General features: G+C 40.0%; 1 protein-coding gene across 2 annotated transcripts; it reads left to right on the top strand.

Annotated features, from left to right (window-relative positions):
- Positions 1–286: 286 nt before the first annotated feature.
- Positions 287–17480, top strand: LOC310712587 (histone-lysine N-methyltransferase PRDM7-like). 2 transcript variants are annotated; one of them, XM_083515787.1, is made up of 10 exons: positions 287–1104; positions 1740–1863; positions 2778–2882; positions 4461–4534; positions 5993–6110; positions 7250–7390; positions 9918–10189; positions 12103–12170; positions 13350–13531; positions 17317–17480. In XM_083515787.1, the coding sequence occupies exons 1-10, from the start codon at positions 610–612 to the stop codon at positions 17397–17399; spliced, it is 1662 nt and encodes a 553-aa protein (XP_083371913.1). In that variant the 5' UTR covers positions 287–609; the 3' UTR covers positions 17400–17480. The 2 variants fall into 2 exon arrangements, with proteins under 2 accessions (XP_083371913.1, XP_083371912.1); XM_083515786.1 differs by lacking the exon at positions 17317–17480 and adding an exon at positions 15059–17086 and having other exon boundaries at positions 295–1104.
- The last annotated feature ends 223 nt before the right edge of the window (positions 17481–17703 follow it).

The raw sequence follows: 17703 nt of genomic DNA, 5'->3' as shown, positions 1-17703 counted from the left end.
CAGCTCTTTCTGAAGACTACCCTCCTCCCCCAGTACTACTGCGACTGGTATTCATTCCCCATGAAATCGTGGATTCCCTTCCTTGCAAGGAAACATTTTCCTCAGGATAGAAGATTCCCCGCTTTTCTACACTTGCCCCTCCCCCCACACCCTCTTGCCTGAGGTAAAACAAAAAACCCACCACCAACGAACGCAGCACCCTGGCGGTGAAACACCTGTAAAACGAGAGAGAGAAATTTCCCGCGCTGCCCGATGATTGGCTGCAGCTCACCAGCTCTTGTCGCTCATTGGCTCGCGCGATTTTTGGCGCCTTTTCCCTCTCGCTGAGGGAAGGAGGTGGCTCTGTGGGGCTGAGCGAAAAGGCTGGGCTGTGGCGGGGAGGATTTCAGAGAGGGGCGAAGTTTAAACAGTTCCCTCGCTGCTTGTAGAGCAGGGAAGCCCAAAGTCTAGGGCTGAAACCCCCCCCCCCCCAAGATTAAAGGAGGAAATGCCCAGTTTGGGCTGAGGGAGGAAAGGGGAGAAAGAAAGTTGACTGGGATGGAAGGAGACTGAGGAGGGAGAGATGATTAAACTGGGCTAAAATTTGGGGACTGAGGGAGGGGGAGAGAAATGGCATCTGGAGCTGAGATGCCCACTGGGTCAGAAGCTCAGGAAAGAGGGCAGAAAATGCCAGCTGGGGCAGGAGCCCAGGGAATGTGGGAAGAAATACCTCCTGGGGCAGAAGCTCAGGGGTTGGGGCAAGAGATGCTCAGGGATGATGAATGCCAAGGGCAGGAGGGCAGAGGCAGTTCCAGCATGGGAGAAGCGGGAGGGATGAGGAGAGAGGCATCTGACAGAAACGATACCCCAGGGAAGAGGGCAACTGAGGCTGAATGGCCTGTTCCCAGTGGGGGAGATCTCATGGAGAATGATCCCAGGGATCTGAGAGGAGAGCCCTTGGAGAAAGGAGCCACTGGGGCACCACCTCCTTCTGATTCTCTTCTTACAAAAAGTGTTGAGGCGGGGAGGGCGGGGTCAGGTAGCCCCCAAAATAGTTGCTTAGACAGGGGTTCTACAGAGAGGGTCAAAAAGCCGAGCCATAAGAAAAGGGGGCAGAAGCCCAAGGTGAGGAATTTGGAGTAAGCAAATATCCCGTAAAGAGACCTTCCATCCTAAAATGTGGCAAGCTTCTGCAAGTTGAGACTTGCTGCTTTTAACAATTTTGCAGGCTTGTCACACACAAATGTTTTAATTAAATAAAAATAATGGGGAAATAATATATAATTTAAGAGGTGTAAATAATAAGATTTCACATGTAGCTCAGTTATTGCTGGAGAGGCCCATAAAGATGGGAACCTTGACAATCATGCTACAGTCACATGACACTTTATCTGTACTGTAGTTGCCAATGCCTGATAACATGCAGCAATCATTCAAAGTTGGCAAAGTAGTGTAGAATTTCCATGCAATTTGGAAACTTTGGGTGCAGACTGGACAGGAAAGCCATAGCTAAATTTTGTTTTAAATAGATCTGGTTCAGGGACATGGTAAAGTATGGCAGCTGCTCAGCTTGTACAACAACTGGACTTTCAAGAGCAGTCCCAGCAACTTAGCTTGTTGTTAGACCCATCAATTAATTGGTGTGCAAATTTAAAAGTGTGTGATTTCACTGATTGATTTCACTTTACTTGTAAAGTGCTTGTTTCTAAGTAAAACACATGATATTATGTGTCTGTACCCACTTTCTTCCTGTGTACTAGGCTGAAGATACTTTTAAAGGGCTGGCAATCTACTTCCCTAAAGAGCAATGGGCTGAAATGGGAGAATGGGAAAAAATTCGTTATAAGAATATGAAAGAGAACTATGAGTTTATGACTCAATTAGGTGAGAGAAATTACTGAAAAGTAAGGAAGGAGTATGGATTATTTAGCTGCAATAAGATCTCTGATTTGAAGAACAATTGAAGAATTGTTCACTCTTGCACCTTATTTTACCTTTATCAAATAGTAACATTCAAAGGGTTCATCTATGTGACATGTTAAAGTTAGCAAAGCATATATTTTAGTGTGTATTTAAAAGTATAACTGTCAGGCTTCCAAGGGCTCTCAATGATTACAGCCTGAAGCTCAGCTCAATTACACCATATATTAACTATGTTTGTAAAAAGGTTAAAATTTAGAACTCTGTAGGCAGAATTAGGACCAGTAGAGAAGGCAAAGAGAGATTAATGAAAGAAGTACAGTATGGAACTAGAAATAATGCTGAAATTGTACCTGGGAGGTCTGGATTCAAATTCTTTTCCAAGCATAACTTCACTTTATATGCTTGGTTAAGTTACTGGGTTGAATCAGTTAAGTTGCACGTTGGCTGCAATTTAATCCACTTTCCTGGTTGTAGACCCCAATTGAAAGCAATAGGGCTTACTTTTGAGTTTCTTAGAATTGCTCTGTAAGATACCATTGAAACATTTGTCTCCTTTCCCCACACCTCTCCCATGTTGTGGACTGCAGAGAATAGATTGGTCTTTCACTGATACAGTACTTTTTCTTTTTAACAAAACCTTTTGGCTAGGTATACTATGTGGCAAGTGATCTGAAGCCTTTCACATTTGATACAGATTCTGGGGGATGGGAAGGGCCTGGTTTTCCCATAGCACAATACCATAGCATTGATTATTTTGTCTTTTATTGGCATTTGACATCAGTTGAACAGAGACAAATTTCTGGAAGCATTCTTTCAATAAGATGTTTGCAGACAACAACTTTTATAGTATCTTATACCTGATATTTTTTTATTAGGTCTTCCTACACCTAAACCAACATTTATGTATCATGCACGGCAACCTCCCAAAACTACAAATGAGTCCTCTGAGTCTGATGAGGAATGGACACCAAAATCTATAGGTAAATGATTACTATAGTCATTTCTGAATACATGCAGCCCTCCAGACTTCTGTATACGGGCCATAGAACTCTTTGCAGGCCATACCTCTCACCAGCAGTAAAGTCTAAGAAAAATTCTGCTGGAACAGACCATCCTGTTTCCCACAGTGCCTAGCCAGATACTTCTGGGAAGCCCATAAGCAGGGCATGAAGGCAATGCTCCTCCTTTCTGTTGTCCCTTCAATCAACTTAGCATATATCTGAACATGGGCATTCCATTTAGCCATCATAGCTAATTGAAAGATAAATGCTCTATGATTGACTGCATTTGTCTCTTTCTGGTGAATGACATATCTATTACTTTAGTTACATTAATTTTGTGAGATGCAGCTGATGAATGTATCAAAATATAGTTTATGTGATGTGACCCAACTCATCTACATTGGTTCATTTTGCTCGTCACTACTAATAGCCCTTATGTCTCATACTTGATTTTCCTTTGCTCTACCTATATGAATATTCTGTTGCAATGATGGGGAATGAGTGGCCCTCCAGATATGACTCCTGTAATCTTTCACCATTACCCATGCTGGCTGGGACTAATGGGAGATGGAGTTCAACAACAACTGGAGGGGCACTGGTTCCCCACCTCTGTTCTGTTGCTATACTGTGTACTCTGCTGCATAGATCAGGTTGCAATTTTGCTGTATTCTTTTTATTGAATATTAATCTTTTGCATTAGAATGGTTTTCTATTCATTCTAAAGCTGAGCATCTAATGGTGTTTCATTAATTCAATACTGTATCACCAAAGAGGTTATTGTCATATTGTCCCTATATTCCCATTCATTCCATGTATATACAATCATATAAGGAAAGTCTGGAGCTCAGTGGTACAGCATGTGTTTTGCACAGAAAAACTCTCAGGTTTAGTCACTGGCATTTCCAGGTAGAGCTAGGAAAGACTTGTGTCAGGACCCCTGGAGGGCCACTGCTGGACCGTGTCAACAATACTGAGATGGATGGACCAATGGTCTGACTTAGTATATAGCAGTTTCCTATGTTCATTCCTTTTTCTTGGCAACACAATGTGTAATATAATGGGATACATTCCTGTGATGATGCATTCATAGTCATAATAAAAGTGAAGATGCAGAGAAAATATTCTAAACATCAATCAATCAAGAGACATTTATTGAGGCATTATTGTTTTTATCATTCCATAAACTGAAGGAGAACCACCTGCCTGTTCAGTTTCTATTTATTTAAATTCATGCTACCAAATGTCTTTCTACTGGTGAAACAGTGGCTGGGGAAACCCAGCCAGATGGGCGGGGTATAAATAATATTTTTTTATTATTATAACAACACATTTTTGCAAATATACTCCTGGAAATTACCATGGAGAACTGGCTGGCAGGAACTGGAGAAATTTAGTGGATGGTTTGGAGCTATAGCTTTCTCCAAATGATTGACTGATATAAATACGAAAGTTTGTGAATATATTGCACAATACACCCTTTATCCCCCCCCCCTCGGGTTTATATGTTCAGTGATAATATTTTAATTTCTAAAATATTACTTTGCTTCTTATTTCCAGTAAAATCTTTTAGGACACCATGTAACCTGAATAGCTGGAAAGAGGAAAAGAAAAAAAAGTACCCTCTTGATCAAGTAAGATAGTTTTGGATATTTCAAGTGATTTGCAATTTCTGTTTTTTTGTTTGTCTGATGATTCTAGCAAACATTGAATCAAAATAGTTTGGAGAAACATTTCATGTATTTGCCCTGATATGGAAATAAAGATATTAATAAAAGCAGGGTTTGATGGGGCATACTTTTTATTTGAGTAGAAATTTATTGTTTACAATCATTAGCTTTTAGAGAAACAATTTGACTTTTGTAGTCAGTGATCATAACATTACACTTTCAAACAAAGGAAGAACCAAAACAAACAACTGAAACAAAGAAACAAACTCTGAAATCAACACAAACTCTGGAATCAAATGTGTAGGAGACTGAGGATAAGCTACCCATCTGACAGGGTGACCTGTAGTTCACAAAACCCACACTATTTGCTGACACACTGAAAGACTGTGAAAAATATTTTCTTTCTTTTTTTAAGTATGTGGAAACACTAATTGAGGGAAGGGGAACAGAACACAGCTGGACACTAGCTTGCACATTATCAGTGTATACAGCCAATATAGTTAGTAGCTGCTGCTTTAAATTATGGTATCACATGAAGGTGTGTACTGCTGTACACAAGAAACTGCTATGTACGAAAGCACACTGTGAAATAGTAGCCCATGTGTGTTTCAAAAGCTTCATGTGGACACAGCCTAATAGACCAGCCTTCACCAGTCAGGGGTAGTCAACCGTTTTATACCTACTGCCCACTAATGCATCTTTCTTAATGGGAAAATTTCCTTACCACCCACCAGTGTTCGATGGAAGGATGATTCAGCTTGTGCAGTAGAACCCCCTACCGCCCACCAAGAATCCTGAAACGCCCACTAGTGGGCAGTAGGGACCAGGTTGAGAACCCTTCTCCAGGTGTTTTGAATTCTAGTCAGCCCCAGACAACACAACCTTTTCGACATGAGGACACTATGTAGCTATTTCATTGGGTTGAAAGTCAAATATATAATATGTTAATACATTTAAGTCATGATTGCTGCAGCAATTCATTTTCTGTTCATGTTTGAAGGTCTTTCTGGGTGTTAGCAATAATAGTCACATGTTCAAAGTTATTTCCATGTACCATACTTTTGCTAAACATTGTACTCTTTAGCCAAAGGAGAGATTCCTGAGAAAAATAAATAATTAAGTATGGCTTGGGACTGTCTCGTAACTGAATATACTAACTGGTAATTTGTCTAAATGATAACTGCCATTGTGGAAATATTTAAGAAGATCTAAATTAATATGATCACTTTTAACACCCAGTAAATACACATGATTCACAAGCCCCTCTTAATTCTTTATGAGTGTTATTTGAGATAATAATAATAATAATAATAATAATAATAATAATAATAATAATTTATTATTTGTACCCCACCCATCTGGGCAGCTTCCACAAAGACCAAAAGATGTTAAGATTTAATAGAAAACAACTTTTTGTTGCAGAATAAGCAAATAAACACTATGGGACTTACTTCCAAAGACCAAGAACATATAAAGAAAACTGACAAAAATACATGTGAAGATGTTCATACTACAGACATTGCAGCAGAATCAATGACTGGTAAGTGCTTGGTAGAGAGCCATTTATTTATTTTCTTAATATTTTAAAATAATAATTACTCTGCCCACTGTGTTCTTTACAGCTTTTTGACATTTAATTGTAAAGGGCACTCTCCAAAACTGGAACTGGAAGTTTTTCTAATGATCTGATCTTATGATCTGTGTAAGACAATTTTTTTTGATGTAATTGTATGTAAGAGCAAAAACAATGTTGCATGTTGTTTTCAAGTCCAGTGCAGCAAAATGACAGAGAGCTTACACTGTGCAGCTGCTCAAGCAGTTCAAATCAACCTAGCCAATTACACTGTGAAAGACTTTACATGAGTCAAATATGGAAGGAGATGGGGCATGAAAGGGACAGGGTGTGTTAATAGTGATGTTTAAGTGTGAGCTTATCCATGTTAACAGGACCAGGCATTCCTGCAACCATGAAATATGAAAATTGACTCAGAATTAAATTTCTAACATTGATAAGCTGCACTTAAATGCAGACATGTCCATGTTAAAAGATATTCTTTGTGCTTAATGCAAGTTGGGGATTTTTTAGGTGGTTTTGTCTCATTATGAAAAGGGCTATGATTTAGTATGGTATTTCTAGGTCAGAGCAAGATTGGTTAATATTTTGCTGCCTGTGAGCCACATTGTCACATATCCAGGCTCTCAGCCAATCTAGGTAATTAAGCATCGCTAGTAAAGAGCATAACTAATTCTGTTTAGATGCCTAGTGAAACGTTTTGGAGCACAGCCAAGCAAAATCTTCAGGAGGAAATAGGGAACATTTTAATTCTCAGCACACTGTATCTGTCACTTCATGTCCGGTGTGGTATGTTCATCCTATGTTTTTTACCATCTGCTATTCTTATGTGACTTGTTAGAAATGCTGAAACTATAGAAGATTTTATTATAAGGAGACAATGCCATTTCAGAATAGAATATCCCACAGTGTTCTACACACATCTTGCAGAAACAAAAGTAGATATATTCAGGCATTCTGCTTATATGTAAATCCTACACATGAGCAAGGCAAGCAGGGACTAATGTGAACACCTAAACATACCTAATGTGATTCAAGTTCTTGTATTCCATGTACTTTTGCTTTCCATGAGTTTATGCGTTACAAAATTAGATTATATACTTCAGATATTGAGAAGAAAGCTTTGTCGGGGAAAGCAAAGAATAAGAAAAGAGATCAGGAGAAAGAAGTTAGTACATACAGTTTGCGGAAGAGGGAGAGAAAAACATATATGGAAATAAATGAGCCAAATGATGATGATTACTTGTGTAAGTTTATAATCAGCATTTTCCATCTTCAATTCTTATGTTGCCTTGGAAAAATATTTATAAAACAGTGCTTTTAGATATTCTATTACATATTTTTCAGGTTCAGGTTTATTCATAATTCTAATGCTGTAATGCTAAGAAACTCCCTTTATGCTTATATTTTAAAAAGTGCTTAATCGAAATTATGTTAATTAAAATGCCTGTATCAGGCTTGTAACAATTGTCCAAAATTGGAAAAGGAAGAGCAATTCTATACTGGCACTATTAAACTCTCTTTTTGTGACACTACTCCATTTTGTAAGAAAGTACATCAGACTTTCATATAAAAAGTTCCTGAGCTATAATCAGTATTCCCAATCACATTTTAAAAAGAAAATAAATTTCCTATAAATTTGCCATGGGCCATTTATTCACAATAGACTCACAATTTGATTATATTCACGGATGATGGGTGATGTACAGAAGGTCTGCAGTTACCCTAGCCCTTCTCTAAACTGGAGGTGGTCTTAATGTCAGAATCTGTACAAGTAATCTGTGGCAGTTGAACTGAACTAATGCTGTTCTTGATTTGTCAGAAACTGGCAGATTGTGATAAAGGGTTAAAGCCAATGCTAGGCTTACTCAGTTTAGACCCATTGTAATTAATTTAATATTTAATATTACTAAATTAGATCATTTGATTTGAAAAGGACTTCTCTGAGTAAGAATTAACTGGACACAACACAGAGGTTTTTGAAAGGACTACGTATGCTATAGAAGTGCCAACAACAAACACATATTTCATACTCATAGAGATGAAAGTATCCAAAGACTATGTAGACCAGGGGTCTGCAACCCGCGGCTCCGGAGCTGCATGTGGCTCTTTTACACCTTTGCCGCGGCTCCGGGGCGGATACTAGCAAGGGGAGGAGGCGCATTGTGTGCCCCGACACTCCCCACTGTGGCGGGCGCTGTACAGGCTGTGACGTCACATGGGGGCGGTGCGTGCGTTAGTTTTGCGGCTCCCTTTTCCCCCCCTTCGGAAACGGGTCCAAGTGGCTCTTTTTGTCTTAAAGGTTGCAGACCCCTGATGTAGACCAATCCCATAGAATAAGAATAGACTGTCCATCTACCCATAATCACTCCTAGGGTGCAGCTGTCATCTGTGGACCACAGTGTGCCGCACGGAGTTAGCAGATACAGCCAGTAATAGCTTGAGGGAATTTGTGCAATTCAAGTATGGTTACACACTATAAGAAAAGGAAAACCAACCAACCAAATGTTAGCGGCTAAACTAGTTTAGGGGGGAAATCCTTCCTTCTTCAAAGAGAATCCAATGGGAAACACGTCAATACCACTTAATATTCTGATAGGGAATGCCAAGGTTGCATAGCAGGGGAAATAATCCTTCTTAACATTTATGGGCAACGACAAACATAAGAAATAACGAAACATTTCCCTGAATTCATCCAACTGTACCATGAAGCCTTGGAACACCCTATGGTGCTAGAACTATTGTTAAATGGAACTATCAGGGTTCGTAAAACTATCCCACACACCATCACCCCTCCCCTACTTTCCCCATCTTTTCTTCCCAGTGTGGTGTAGTGGTTAAGAGCGGTAGTCTCGTAATCTGGGGGACCGGGTTCGCGTCTCCGCACCTCCACATGCAGCTGCTGGGTGACCTTGGGCCAGTCACACTTCTTTGAAGTCTCTCAGCCCCACTCACCTCACAGAGTGTTTGTTGTGGGGGAGGAAGGGAAAGGAGAATGTTAGCCGCTTTGAGACTCCTTCGGGTAGTGATAAAGCGGGATATCAAATCCAAACTCTTCTTCTTCTTCCCAACCTCATACTGTTTGCAACACTAACGTCTCACAACAAATGAAACTGATCTGTAGAAAACACAACTTGAAAAAAGAGACAATGCACATATTTTTGTATACTGATAAATATTTAATAAATATTATTTTAAAACAACAACTATCAGGCTGACTATGCCTAGAACCAGACAGAATTCTATCTGCTGCAATTAGATTATCTGCTGATCATATGCTATGTCTAAGGTGGGGCTTAGCAGGCTCATGGAAAAATGTATTCAGTCCTTGGGGAAGTTTCTTGGAACAACTTCCATTAACCAGCTTCTTTGTGCTCTGCTGAGAACCTGTGTTCTTTTTGTTTGTGACTTTGGCCTGTGACTGGACTTTGCTTCTCTTATTGACCACCCCCTCAATGTGACCTTAGGTTGTGAACCCAACCTTGCTCTCTGGACTGCCCCATAACTAGACTCCCACCCCTGGCATCCTTATCCCCTGAAGCAGTACAATAGCCCTGTCCATATCACCATTCCCCAAGACCAGAGCTTCAGTTGGAGAGCCGACCACAAAATTCATTGTAATAATTATTGCACATTGACACAAATCCCCCACGTTTTACAACTTTAAATATTTATATAGATTGCCAATCATAACTGTAGATATTTGAAAAAACTCATTGATGGAAAAAACGTCCTGCAGCATCATGTCTCTATTATCTTTCTTTCCATTCCTAGTTTGTGAATACTGCCTTCTATTCTTTATTGATGAATGTTCAGTTCATGGTTCTCCAGTTTTCATCAAGGATGCAGCAGTAGAAATAGGACTGGAAGAGAGGGCCACCCTCACTTTACCTCCAGGTTTGAGAATTGGCCCATCAGGTATCCCCAAAGCTGGCTTTGGAGTCTGGAATGAAGGAGAAATTCTGCCTCCAGGAATTCATTTTGGGCCCTATGAAGGGAAAATCACAGAGGAAGAAGAAGCAGCCAACAGTGGTTATTCTTGGCTGGTATGATTTACTCACAGCACTTTTATTTTAAAAAAATTCCATGTAGAGTACTACCTTGCTGAATGAACAAACCCCACCCTCCAGGCAGAATCAAATGACTTTGTTCAGTGCTCCTTCCCTTTACAATGTCAAGCTTGTGAGTACAGGAAGTAGAACCTTCTTCCTGATGGAGCCACAGTGTTGGAACTCCCTCCTTAGAGAAGTCTTGTTCCTTCATCCTTTTAAGTTTTATGGAAGTGGTCAAGAAAGTTTCTGCCTTTTCTGTTTAATAATCCTCTGTTTTTAAGTATGATTTGATGGAATATCAATTATGAATAAACTTCCTTGAATGTTGTAGAAGTGGGCTAAAAATTGTATGTTAAAATGCATTTAATGAAAGAAAATTTGAAACAATAACTCAGAATGGTGAACTTTTTCATTTTAGTGTATCAGAACTCAAATGTTAATGAATACAAGCAATTCTATTGTTGTCTGTCACCAACCAATGTTGAAACACAATTTGAATTGCAGCAAGATCATAGATGGTTCAATGCAGAATTGTCAGGGCCTTGCAGGACGTAGACAAATGTGCACTGGGGTAGCGGGGCTAGACTCGGGAGAGGGGATCTGTTGTGGCAACTTGTACCAGCCAGGGGGCAAGAGTCAGACAGGGGAAGCTTCAGAGCTGGAGGTTGGAGCACAGGATGTGTTGGAGGCAGAGGGGAAAGAGGCAGGTCAGGCAAGGGAAGAGTTGGGTTCTTCCCCATACTCTCCTGCACCACTGTCTCCTAAAACCAGGAGGGGATTGAAGAAGGAAGAGCAGAGACAGCTTCCATGCAGGTGTAGCCACTGGCTGTGTTCCTGTGGCCCATCAATGAGAGGTACATAAACTAGTGGAGGGGGGTGGCTCCCCTTGTTGCTGCAACTGCTCCACAGAGCACAGGCCGGGGAATTAGGCAGTGTGGTTATTTGGAGCTATAGAACTACTTTCTAGATGAAGGCAAGTCCCTTCAACTCTATTCTGCCCCTGCCCTGTTCTGCCCCCTTGCTGCACCAAAAACGGCATGTGTATGCTGCTGCATGCAACTAGAATGTGCACAAGTGGGCAGTTGTTTGTACTGTAAGTGTTTGCTTGGGACAATAATGAATTAACTATCTGCTGTGTGCATCCTGGGGAGTATCTTTAACAAAAATGATTATAACTTTAAAAGCAGAAAGTACCCATCTTGACTATGGAGTCTAGCCAGATAACAGACACGCGCAGATAATATACCTATGCAATGGTGAGACATATACCTTAAGCAAAAAAGCCAGGGAAGTTCTTGAAATGTATTTCTCACCCAAACCAATATTTTGTTGCTTCTGCTTATTTGTTTATTCAAAGTGAATTGTCTTATTAAAATAAAAAGTACCGTATAGTTCACCACTTAGACTATTCTAAATTATTTAACCACAAAGTTTTAAAACTCCAGGAAAACTCCTTGAAAGAAAATGATGAGAATCCAGAAAGCAAGCCTGCCAGGAAACAGAGCTACAGAATAGGTGGGGAGGGTGGCTTCATAATTAGGCAAAAGGTGAAAAGGGTTCTTAGTAGTTGCAATATTTGGGAAGAGGAAGATGCAAGATATTACCATGGGGGTGGTCTTTGTGCCTGTTGGGGTTGCACAAAAGAAGGGGAAGACATGGAGGTGGAGGTGAAAACGGGTGCAAAGCACGGCTGCAGAAACAAGAGTAGTGCTTTTGAACATAGGGTTGAGAGGGTGAAAAGGGGGCTTAGTAGTTGCATGCAGTGGGAAGGGGAAACTCTAAGGGGGTTAATAGGGGGAGAGGGCTGATGACCAAAGCAAGCAGGGGAGCAGAGCCCCTTAACATTCTACATATTGTTGTAGTGTTACCATATTGATGTGTGTGTTTCGTGTCTATTTTAATTACAGATTACTAGAGGGCAAAACTGCTATGTTTACATTGATGGAAAGGATGAAACTAATTCCAACTGGATGAGGTAAACATTCTTGATCAAACTAAATGAAGAGAGACTTTTAAAACAAGGGTCTTCATACACCTGGAAAGGCCAATAGAACAGAATAACTTATATGTCATTCTGGGTGCCTACAGGTTACCCATCCGTACTCTTAATACAGTGATACCTCGGGTTACTTACGCTTCAGGTTACAGACTCCGCTAACCCAGAAATAGTGCCTCGGGTTACTTTGCTTCAGGATGAGAACACAAATTGGGCAGCAGCAGCACTGCAGGACCCATTAGTTAAAGTGGTGCTTCAGGTTAAGAACAGTTTCAGGTTAAGAACAGACCTCCAGAACGAATTAAGTACGTAACCAGAGGTACCACTGTATCTTTTAACTGTTGGGAGTAAAGCACAACATTTGCAATAACCTGCTTGAACTGTGGTGAGGAATAGACACAAATGCAACCTGTTCTTCCTTCTTCACTGATTCCTTCTCTTTTAGTAAATGCTTGTCGGTAAAGTAGATCACTTCCTTTCAGGCCTTAATTCTTTTCTGCTTCTCCAAGTAGTCAGTATGAGTTAGCTTGTGCTAGTGGCTGCATCTTGGCCACATGTAAAATCTATACATAGAATGGTTCCTCCTCCAAGACTAATAAATGTTAAGTTTTCTTTATCCTTTCAACAGCAGTCTTACCAGGGTATTTTTTCTGCATACTGCTTTGCAAATTGCACACTATTTACCAAAGTCCAGTAGTGCCAGTACTAGAGAGAGAAGTGGCACCTTTCAAAGGTAAAAAGAATATCTTGGTTTGGAAAGAGAGTGGTGGGCCACTAAACTGCTTAGTGGGATCAGTCAAAGCTATGGGTTCATCATTCCTAGTAGAGCAAATGCCTGGTAGTCTGCATAAGTCTTGCTTCTGAAATGAATGGGAGGAGCAACCCAGACAAATATATTCTTCTACCACCATAAAAAAAGAAAGTGAAATTACCACAGGTAAGAAGACCAAAGTTTATTTTACAAAATTCTGTTGTGTGTTGTCACCTCCAGTGTATAATATGCCCAGTGTTCAACAAATTTAAAATATTTCAGCTGTACATTTCATTACTTGAATAATAGAAGAAAGTAATGCAATTGTTATGCTTCATAGTACTTCTCTAATTTCCAACTTACCTGACTGAGTACTTTTAGTTATCCTCTTAACAATGAACTTTCAGATATGTTAACTGTGCCCGGAATGAGGAAGAGCAAAATCTTGTTGCCTTCCAGTATCATGGGAAAATCTACTACAGAGCATGTAAAATAATCCTTATTCATTCTGAGCTTCTGGTTTGGTATGGAGAAGAATATGGAAAGGAGCTTGGCATCAAGTGGGGCTCTAGATGGAAATCAAGAAAAGGTATAATAATCATGCATTGTTTTAAATCTTCCCTAACACTGAAATCTGTTATTGCTTCTTTTGTTTGTCTTAGACAGCATTCTCCTAGATACATCTAATATATCTTCATATTTCTATGCGTTATATACGGTAAATCTAAAGGACTAGTTCATAGAACCATAGAATTGTAGAGCTAGAAGGGTGGTCAATAATATAACTCGCTTTGTTATATTATTGACCATACTTAGGGCCATTAACTTGCCAAGGAATTTGCCTGGCTAGTTCAACAATGGAATTAGAAGAGACTCCAGCATCATACAGGCTGACACACACACACCCCGCCAAGGTCACAACAATACTACAGTTGTTGTAATATTAGGAAGAATTTCATCATATACAGTAGTTGTCTCTTGTGCAAATATCTAATTTCCCCTGTATGCAGGTGTTATCTTAAAAAATAAGAAATGCATTTGGCATAGAAGAAATTCTCTATCAGAACTATTTTAATATAGTTAAAGCACCAAAATTTAGACTTTATTTGCATTCAATAGTATTGCAGTATTTTAACACACCTTCAGATTTTGGGTCATTCCACGCCAAATTACCTGGTGCCATGTGCTCTCATGACTCAGATTTTCTTCAATTTTTTAAATGTGTAGATACTTATGAGATAACCTCAAATTAATTTTTAAAGATTTTTTGCTCCAAAATTGGGAGCAGGAGAATTTTTTGAAAATTTCGATTTCTGCGCGATTTAGGCTAATGCAATTTCTGCGTCAGTTTAGAAAAAAAACTACTGTTTGTTTTTGTTTTTTCAACCAGTTGGGCTTATTTTGGTATCAAAATAAAGCTAAATGTGGTCTCTTTCGAAATAAGGTATAAAAATGGTATTAAGAAAAGGGTCACTGACTATTCAAAGTGAATTGTTGTCATTTTATTCCTGGTAGGTTCGATAAGCCATAGCACGCAAACCACAACTAACATGTGTATCATCCTTTTGTTGTAGAATGGGGTAACTATGTACTTGTTATGTTTTAAAAATAAGGAGGGTGTTTTTTGTGGTTATAAAATAAATTGATTTTTAAGTAATTTTTTTACAAAAAAAAATTACTTTTTTTGGACAGGTTTAAGGTCTCTTTGAGCCTGAAATAACTCACACATTTGTGAGAATAGTTAAAATTAAGTTTAATTTATTATTTAATAAAAACAAAATATATCTTAGAGCTCTTGTTCATTTTACTGTGTAAAACACTTCTGCAATGACATGGTCAAAGCTATTTTGTTTCCCATACATGTAATATAGTCAATGATGCTGTTTTGACCACTGTATGCAATATGACCTTTCTGAATGCTGTGGCCAGCCTTGGTCTTCTTACTGCTGCTTGCTCCTTCAGGACAACCCTCTGTTTTGGCATGTGTCTTTTTCCTTGGGTCTCAGTGAGCTTGTTGGGTCCTGTAGTTTCCTAAATAATGTAGTCCCATATGCCCATTTGTCATGCATGGTTGAAAATAGCTACTAAAACTCAAATCTTGTTTGTTCTCAAATAGTACACAGGCAGAATTCACGTTTGATACAGGAGCGAGGTATCACCTGTCATCAGTGTCCCTGCTGCAAATTGGCTTTCACTTTCAAAGATTACCTTCACAGACATATGAAATGGAGGCATTCAGGATATGGAATACAGCCTGAAGTACCTGAAAATGTCCTAGCAGAGAAATCTCTATTCAAAATCACAAATAGTGCTTCAAACAGAACTATGCTGCAGCACCTAGTGCCAAGTTGTGTTTACAAAGATAAAGATGAGGAGACACTGTTTTTAAAAGATATAAACAAAGAGACACAGAGTAGAACTCAGGTTTCTAGATGCAATGAAAGTGGGACAACTTTAAAGCAGCTGTCACACCCAGCCCAACAATTATGTATAGGAGAGAGACCATGTTCATTTAGAAAGTGTGGGAGAAGTTTCAGCTACTCATCAGTGCTAGTCACTCCCATGCAAACACACACAAGAGAGAAGCCATATTCATGTAGGGAGTGTGGGAAAAGCTTCAGCCAGTCAGGACACCTGGCCATCCACAAGCGAATGCACACAGGAGAGAAGCCATATTCATGTGGACAGTGTGGGAAAAGCTTCAGCTGGTCAGGAGACCTGGCCAGTCACAAGCGAACGCACACAGGAGAGAAGCCATATTCATGTGGAGAGTGTGGGAAAAGCTTCAGCTGGTCAGGACACCTGGCCAGACACAAGCGAATGCACACAGGAGAGAAGCCATATTCATGTGGAGAGTGTGGGAAAAGCTTCAGCCAGTCAGGACACCTGGCTGTCCACAAGCGAACGCACACAGGAGAGAAGCCATATTCATGTGGAGAGTGTGGGAAAAGCTTTAGCCAGTCAGGAGACCTGGCCAGTCACAAGCGAACGCACACAGGAGAGAAGCCATATTCATGTGGAGAGTGTGGGAAAAGCTTCAGCTGTTCAGGAAACCTGGCTGTCCATAAGCGAATGCACACAGGAGAGAAGCCATATTCATGTGGAGAGTGTGGGAAAAGCTTCCGCTGGTCAGGACACCTGGCCAGACACAAGCGAATGCACACAGGAGAGAAGCCATATTCATGTGGAGAGTGTGGGAAAAGCTTCAGCCGGTCAGGAGACCTGGCCAGACACAAGCGAACGCACACAGGAGAGAAGCCATATTCATGTGGAGAGTGTGGGAAAAGCTTCAGCCAGCCAGGACACCTGGCCAGACACAAGCGAACGCACACAGCAGAGAAGCCACCTTAATGTAACATAGTGGATAGAGCTACCAGTTCCAGTATAGAGTATGGTGCTGTATTTTGAATGTTTTTAGTCATAAAGTAAGCAGCTCTGCATTTCTGCTCATCTAGCAGTTTTGGTGCATTTCCCCATCTGCTGTAATAAGCAGGGCTCTAATCATTTGCTGTCTACTCTGTAGGAAACTTCATCACGTGACTTTTTCTAAAGCCAGCACCACTGCTCATACCACCTCATTGTTTTAGAGCTCTTAAAGACACAGTTTTGGGTATATGACCCTAGAAGTGAGTTTTTGTGTGGCAAGCCCTAGAAGTTTATTTGGTGAACATTTTTTCACCCTTATGCTTTTTAATGCTCCACAATCTGATTAAAAATGAAAGAAGTGCCTATGTTTTAAATGTTGAAGTTTTGTAATAAGCATTTCTTCTTGAGGGCCAATATGAAAAAGCATAGCGTGCTATACTACTTGTGGAGTTACCTGATGTAATTTATAAAGCTACATTTACATTATCTCCTGCTAGCATCTTTTTATGTTTTGCTGAAACTGTTTCCTGATGCTATACCTGATGAATCTTCACTAACCTCCTTAAAGATTATTTCCAAAATGAGCCAATGTTACAATGAGGTTCAGGAGCTCTGATTTGAAGAAAAAGATTCAACCCTGACTACTAGACTCTGCCACATTTCCATCTAACAATGAAATCCCAAGATTCCATAATTCAGTTGAACAGTGCTTGCAGCTCTTGAGCTTTATTTCAATGGTCAATCATATTATCTTAATAAATGGCTTCTTCAAAAGTGACTGCTGTTACTGTCATAAATTAAGAAATAGTTTTCAATGTAACTGTCATATACTTTTTACATTAATCTGAAACTCTGGTCCAAATAACATACTGTACGTAAACACATATTATGAAATGTGATGCCTGCTTCTTCTAACCAAAGTAGTTTTGTGAGGGAAACAGTCAGAAATGGAAGCAGGAGGGGAGTAAGATGCTTAATTCTTTATTTAGCTTTTCTTTTCTTCCACAGCTTTCCCTCAGGCCACTCTCCTCCAGGGGTGCCTGTTAAACTTGCAAAATACATTATTTGGAACCTTGCAAGGAGAAAAGTAGCTTCAGGAGGAGTTAGTTGGGAAATGCCATGCAGATGTCTGTGCACAAGGATGAAATGCCTTCCTCTCCCCCCATCCCCCATTTCAGATTTCAACCACCAAAGCTTATTTGCCTAAAACAAACAACCACATGGATTTGTATTACACGCTTTTGCATGCCAAGTATGTGTTAGCCTTGCAACTTCTCAAAACTCTTATATTTGCCAAATAATATAGTTCCATCTGCAGACAAAAGTAGAGCAAAGTACCAGGACTGAATCCTACTTGTCACAGGATAGCTGTGAATAGGATATCCTGTTGTGTTT

This window comes from Podarcis liolepis (assembly GCF_965112155.1).
Source record: "Podarcis liolepis genome assembly, chromosome: 7".
Lineage (NCBI taxonomy): Eukaryota > Metazoa > Chordata > Lepidosauria > Squamata > Lacertidae > Podarcis > Podarcis liolepis.
Note: the sequence above shows the minus strand (reverse complement) of the source record. Positions and strands in the feature narration are given on the sequence as shown.